Source organism: Hordeum vulgare, chromosome 4H (genome assembly GCF_904849725.1).
Source record: "Hordeum vulgare subsp. vulgare chromosome 4H, MorexV3_pseudomolecules_assembly, whole genome shotgun sequence".
Classification (NCBI taxonomy): Eukaryota; Viridiplantae; Streptophyta; class Magnoliopsida; order Poales; family Poaceae; genus Hordeum; species Hordeum vulgare.
In genome coordinates, this window is record NC_058521.1 from 3,413,611 (window position 1) to 3,419,319 (window position 5,709).

Consider the following 5,709-nt stretch of genomic DNA (forward strand, 5'->3'; position numbering starts at 1 on the left):
TTGTCTTCCTTAACCGCTCATAGACGCTTAATCGGATCTCACTTCAATTCCCCGTGAGTTGATCAATGCCAAATTTATTGATGCACTTGAACAAACTCTTCAAATATGACCGGATTTTGATCGGGACGTTCGATAGGATCACCCATGTTCTCAAATTCAAGACCTATAGCAGCATCCATACCCTCATCCTCTATAATCACGTTGTGCATGATCACACAACATGTCATCACCTTTCAAAATGTCTCCGGATCCTATTGTTCCATTGTTTAGCAGTTCATGAACAACTGCAAAACATGCATCGGGCAATTCGCCGGACAATTACCGAACAATTCTCCGAACAGTTGTTGGGCATGGTGAGCATCGTAGGAGCGGACGACACCTGTGCGGCGGTTGGAGTAGAGGTGTGGAACGACGGCGACTGAGAAGCTGCATGGAGCCCAGGAGTACCGTTGGAGGTGACATACTCGTCGAGTTTTGTAAGGAAACTGGCATGATGGTCGGGGTAGTGGAGCGGCGCGACGACAAGAGTGAAATACCGAAGGAGAGAAAATGAGAGGAAGATGCAGCGTCCCGAAAGGGGTTCGGGGCAGGACTAGTGTGTCGAAGTCCTGCGTGGTTGTTGTCCGTTCTTCGGCAAAGCCTTCATAAGTTTGTTCGTGTTTGCCGGAAAATGTACGTCCGAACTGCTCGTCGGAATGATACAGGACCGCGTTGGATGACACAACATGCCTGAGCTCGGAGGAGGCCCTGTTTGTTTGGACTTTTGCTTCTGCTCTTGCAGCCCTTTCACTTTCAAAAAGCCATAGAAGCTCATATATAGGTGTTTATTTAGCTTTAAAAGCTATAAAGCTCCAAAAGCACCTATTTATAAGCTTTTAAGGCTTTTTTGTCAAAGTGAAGAAGCTACAAGCAGAAGCAAAAGCCCAAATAACAGGGCCTTAGTTTAGAAAGTATACAAATATTTTTGTAGCCTTTGCCTAGCTGATGTAGGATTATTGCATCAGGCACTCCAGGCTGTAGAGAAAAGGACTCCACACACAACGCTATTGTTTACCGGACGTCAGCTGCCTGCCGCTGTCGTCGTCTCGTCACTCCATCTGCATGCATGCACGCACGCACGCCGGCCGTTTCCAAGCTCATCAATGGCGCCAAGACGAGGCAGTACACTTAATCCAGCAGTCGCTGCCAAAACGCCTCCGTGAGAGAGCTCGTGATCCGAGCTGTATTCCCCCCCTCCCCGCGCCCTCCACGCCTCGTCCACTCCGCCGCCTGTCCCCAGCGCGCCGTGCCTCCGCGACCTCCAAGCCATGGCAGCCGCCGCGATCAGGTCCCAGATCAACATGCTCATCGCCACCATGTTCAACACGGTGAGCGTCGCCATCTTCTACCGGATATGGCCCGGCTGCCTGCTGGGCTGATCTGATCTTTCCCTTGGCATACGTGATGGATCTAGGGTCTGGTGGACGAAGCTTTCTTGCAGCTGCAGAGGATGCGGCAGCAGGGCCGCGTAACCCCAGCCTACATCGTTGAGGTCATTAACCACTTCCTCAACGACGCCGACAAGATCATCGACGACATCGCCGGCCTGATGTCCGTACCCCCGCCCCCTCTCTCCCCTCTCATCTCGTTATTCTCGTCTCGATCGGGTGCAGACTCATATTGTCTCTTCTCTGCTCTGAGATTCGCAGGAACGAGACCGAGGTGGAGTTCGACAGGGTGGACGCCCTCGTGCATCAGCTTAAGGCGACCACGAGCAGGTGATGTTTCTTTGCGGGAGTTGTGATTAGGTCTCAGTTGACTGAGATTTAACGAGGTCTCAGTCGAATGAAATAAGATATAAGAGAGAAAAAACCGAAGATTTTTTTAACAGGGATCTTAAAATAAAATTTTATGGATATAGCATCGATTAAGACATAAGTTTCAATCGACTGAGACTTAGCAAGACCGTTACTCTGATGCATCCATGTGGTGCCACTCAGATGTATTGGGTACTCGTCATAAGTCTTTTCTTTTTTCCTGTAATGTGTTTGTCACTTGTCACGGGTATGCCGTTTGTGCTTCTTGCCTTGTCATTTATCCGTAAGTTAAAGCCCTTAGTTTCATTGTGTTTTATGTAACGAAAGTACCGGTATTCATGCCAACGGCAATGTTATATATGGCCCCGCGAGGAATACTTTGTCGTCTCGCAAGCACTCCTACTATTAGTGATATACTATTCCATTAATGGTAGTTCTTTTTGTTCGTGTTTCTATTCGGACGTGTGGACGTGGTGTCGTTTGAAGTTGTCGTATGCACATAAGTATAAGAGCTGAGTACATTCGTGTACCCGGTATCAGAATTGTCAGTATTCCTGCCAATTACAATGCTATAGCTCGTCAAGGACAAACATTCTTGTAATAATCAATGGTATGCTATTCAACGTAACGCCAATATTCTTTTCCGGTCTCTCCACTACATCAATGTTGTTTCTATTCGGGTATGTTGGCGAGGGTGTGTACGTCATGGCCATGTGGCTCGTGTCGTTCATGCTGTCATATGGCCATAATTCGAGTAGCCCAATTGATTCAGTTGCGTTTCGTGCAAGGGAATAATCATGCTAATGTTATGTCTCAGCAATTGAAACTTTGTCGTTTTGTACATATCTCTGGTACTACTTATGTCCCATCACACTCAAGACCTTATTTTTCGGGTTTATAGAACAATTTATTGTGTTGACAACCGTGATATATAGGAAATGGCATCACAAGTATGCTTATGTGTATCAACATGCCACAGTAATGTTTAATAATTATTTGATAAATTTCTAATTTCCTGATCTTGCTCTCCTTCTTTACATATATCAGCATTGGTGCTAAGAGATTGAACCTCTGCTGCGTTCAGCACTTCAAACCCGAGGAAAAAACCAAAGAAGGGTCAGTAGTCAGTATGTTATTATATGTGTTGCACAATAATTATTCTTCACACTCTTTATTTTCACATTCTGTATGTAACCTGTCGGTTGAATATTCGCTTTCATGGCACTGTATTTATCGTCAAGAACTAACTTGCTCGTTTGTTCCATGTGCAACCATGTGATGGTTATAACTTGGTTCATTACATGAATATGCCTCTTTGATAATTCCCTTGTAACATGTGATGTCCAGACTTATGTTTATAGCATGACTTAATTATGAGATGGCTAGGGTTTGTTTTTTTCAAACAGAGGCTTACCATTTCATAGTCATTTCAGCTCAGTTCACTTAATCTCTACAGATTTTGACAGTGTGGTATATTTGCATTATTACAGGTACCTCAATGCATTGGGTCGTGTCAGGTTTCAGTTCAATGATTTGCGCAGCATGTTCAAGATCATAACGGAGGTAGCCCTTATGTCCCTATGCTGGATTCTTATTCCTAACTTCTCACTAGTAATAATATCATAATACATTCGTTGGTTCAAGATAAATTATTTTACATGAATTGTATTCTTCTTGTTGTTGAAGTTCATATAGAGAGTTGCAGTTTTGTTTCTGGAGCACTTTAGTTTGAGGTCTCTGAAAGTTCAATTTGGCCGTTGAATGCTAGTGTTCTTAATTTCGTCATCACATGTCTGTAGATGTACAGGATATCTCTAAGCAGTGGAGTTTCTTTGTTTCCCACCGTAAGTTAAGCATCATCAAGTACTAGAATATGATACCGTCCACCTTGCATCATGACTAATTTGTGAAAGCGCTGCGCCCGCCGGAGAATTCCACCACACTCCTAGCACTCCGGAACGCCGCATACCGAGCAACACCTTCAAGCAGGAACGCGACGACTACGACACTGCTACCCGGATATGTCCTAGGGTTTCCCCCGGTACCTGAAGGGGCGTGTGGGAAGGCATATATTTGACGCCCTTCAGGAAGGCATGGCGGCATCCACGGGCATCACCGCGTCAGTGCGGGACAAGCCCACAAGGATTTCTCCCAACCACCACCTTGCATCATGACTAAAATGTGAAACCATATGAATTGATCATCATTGTGCATCACAAACAAGTCTTAATCATTGATGTGTTCTTCTTCTTTTGTTGCAGCTGGAGCAGCATTTTGCCGCACTTGGTCCTAAGTAGGAGTAATTGAGGGGAAAAGGGCATAGCCCCATGCAATCTCTCGCGTGATGGGGTGTATGTATCACCGAAGCTGTGGGCAGTTTTGATTGGGTGTTTGGCTTTGGAGGGTGCACTCGGATACTAGCAGATTCTCATATCGGAAGTCTAGGATCGCAGACCTATGAAATAAACTTGTTATCATGTGTGTCGATGTGTCAACTCTATAGATGTTTTTGTCTGGATGTTGGTTGGTTGTTGGTGACTTAGTTTGTTGAATATTGCCGTCTCCCTCTCTCTCTCCCTCCCTCCCTCAGGAAATATTTGCTAGTTGTCTGGAAGTGCTCAGAAGTCCTGCTACTAGCTAGTATAGCTACAAGAGGAACTCACAATATTTGGATGTATTAAACATTTCTTTGCAATCGGAACCTTCAATGTGGTTTGCTACAAATGCGGCGGGAGAGCCAATAGGTGGAGAAAGAAGAAGAGGAGGGGTTAAACGGAGAAAATGTCATGGACAACATCCAGGGGACCATGAAATTGAAGATCGATGTGGCAGCGTGAATCACGTTTCCGGGCTTAGGTAAGTTTGCTTTCATCGATCGCCAAGGTTGCAACCCATGTCCTCTCCTAAATCTCCATTTATGTGATGATAGCATACACTCAAGACTAGCAGGGAGCGCTTTTATTGATCACCAAGGTAAGCAGAAGGTGTCCTCAAAATTCTCCTAGTTTCCATGTTTTTCCATCTTCCATGCTCCAAATTTTCCAAGAACTCAGCCACCAAGCACACAACTCGACATACTGTACCAATTGCCCACGTTGGAATTTCCCCTTCATGAACCTCTCCTGCCTGCACTTCTGACAATTTTACAAGGCAAAAAGAAAGAAGACCTTGTACGCAACACCACATTATATATGTTGCACATGAATTATTCTCTAATATCTGTGTTGGTCAAATACTTTCTGCAAACATACCAGCGTATTTTGTCTTTACAACACTATTTTTAGCTCATACTAATCTTATATTCTTAAGACTAACTTGCTTGTTCACTTTATCTCCAAATCTGATGGATCAATTCTTTACCTAGTGTGTTTGCCTCTTTTATGATTCTCCTGTAACTTGTTGGCTCTAGAGTTCTTCTTATTATGCAACTAAATTTTGAGACGGTTGGAGTTGTTCTTTTAGCTTAAAGACACTAGGAAAGGCGTCTACTAACACATATATTAAAACAGTCGCAAACTTACAATGTTACATGGTGTGTATGTCCATAGAAGCCTAGACTAACTAGAAAAGATAACTACCAAATGAAAAAGGGTGGTGAGGTGTACCTAGGCCAAAAAGGAGCATAGAAAAATCGAAGGGATAGAAGGAGCTAGTGAGGAGAGTTGACAATAGCAATGATAGATGGCCCTAGGTCAGCCATGGCTCTGTTTCTAAATTGTTTCTTGGTATGTAGTATATATGTACACAGATTTTCAAGTTATTTACGTATATAACTCATATATGAAATTGATTGAAAAAAGAAAGGTTGCATCTATATGTCCTCAATGATATGCAAGTTACACAGATGGGTACTGCTATCACAGTGATTGAGGGCCTTGAGGAGAAGGTATGGTGTAAAAGTAGACTTAATAAC

At 43.9% G+C, this 5,709-nt stretch overlaps 1 protein-coding gene across 1 annotated transcript; it reads left to right on the forward strand.

Moving 5' to 3' along the window:
- The first annotated feature begins 1,253 nt into the window (after positions 1 to 1,253).
- On the forward strand, positions 1,254 to 4,615 carry LOC123450962 (histidine-containing phosphotransfer protein 2-like). Its single transcript, XM_045127975.1, has 6 exons — positions 1,254 to 1,367; positions 1,454 to 1,590; positions 1,689 to 1,757; positions 2,844 to 2,912; positions 3,287 to 3,359; positions 4,058 to 4,615. The coding sequence occupies exons 1-6, from the start codon at positions 1,308 to 1,310 to the stop codon at positions 4,091 to 4,093; spliced, it is 444 nt and encodes a 147-aa protein (XP_044983910.1). The 5' UTR covers positions 1,254 to 1,307; the 3' UTR covers positions 4,094 to 4,615.
- Positions 4,616 to 5,709: the final 1,094 nt, after the last annotated feature.

Coding starts and splice junctions, on each gene's coding strand:
- LOC123450962 (XM_045127975.1), top strand. CDS start 1,308: ATGGCAGCCGCCGCGATCAGGTCCCAGATCAACATGCTCATCGCCACC. Junction 1,368..1,453: donor TCGCCACCATGTTCAACACG/GTGAGCGTCGCC, acceptor TGATGGATCTAG/GGTCTGGTGGACGAAGCTTT. Junction 3,360..4,057: donor TGTTCAAGATCATAACGGAG/GTAGCCCTTATG, acceptor CTTTTGTTGCAG/CTGGAGCAGCATTTTGCCGC.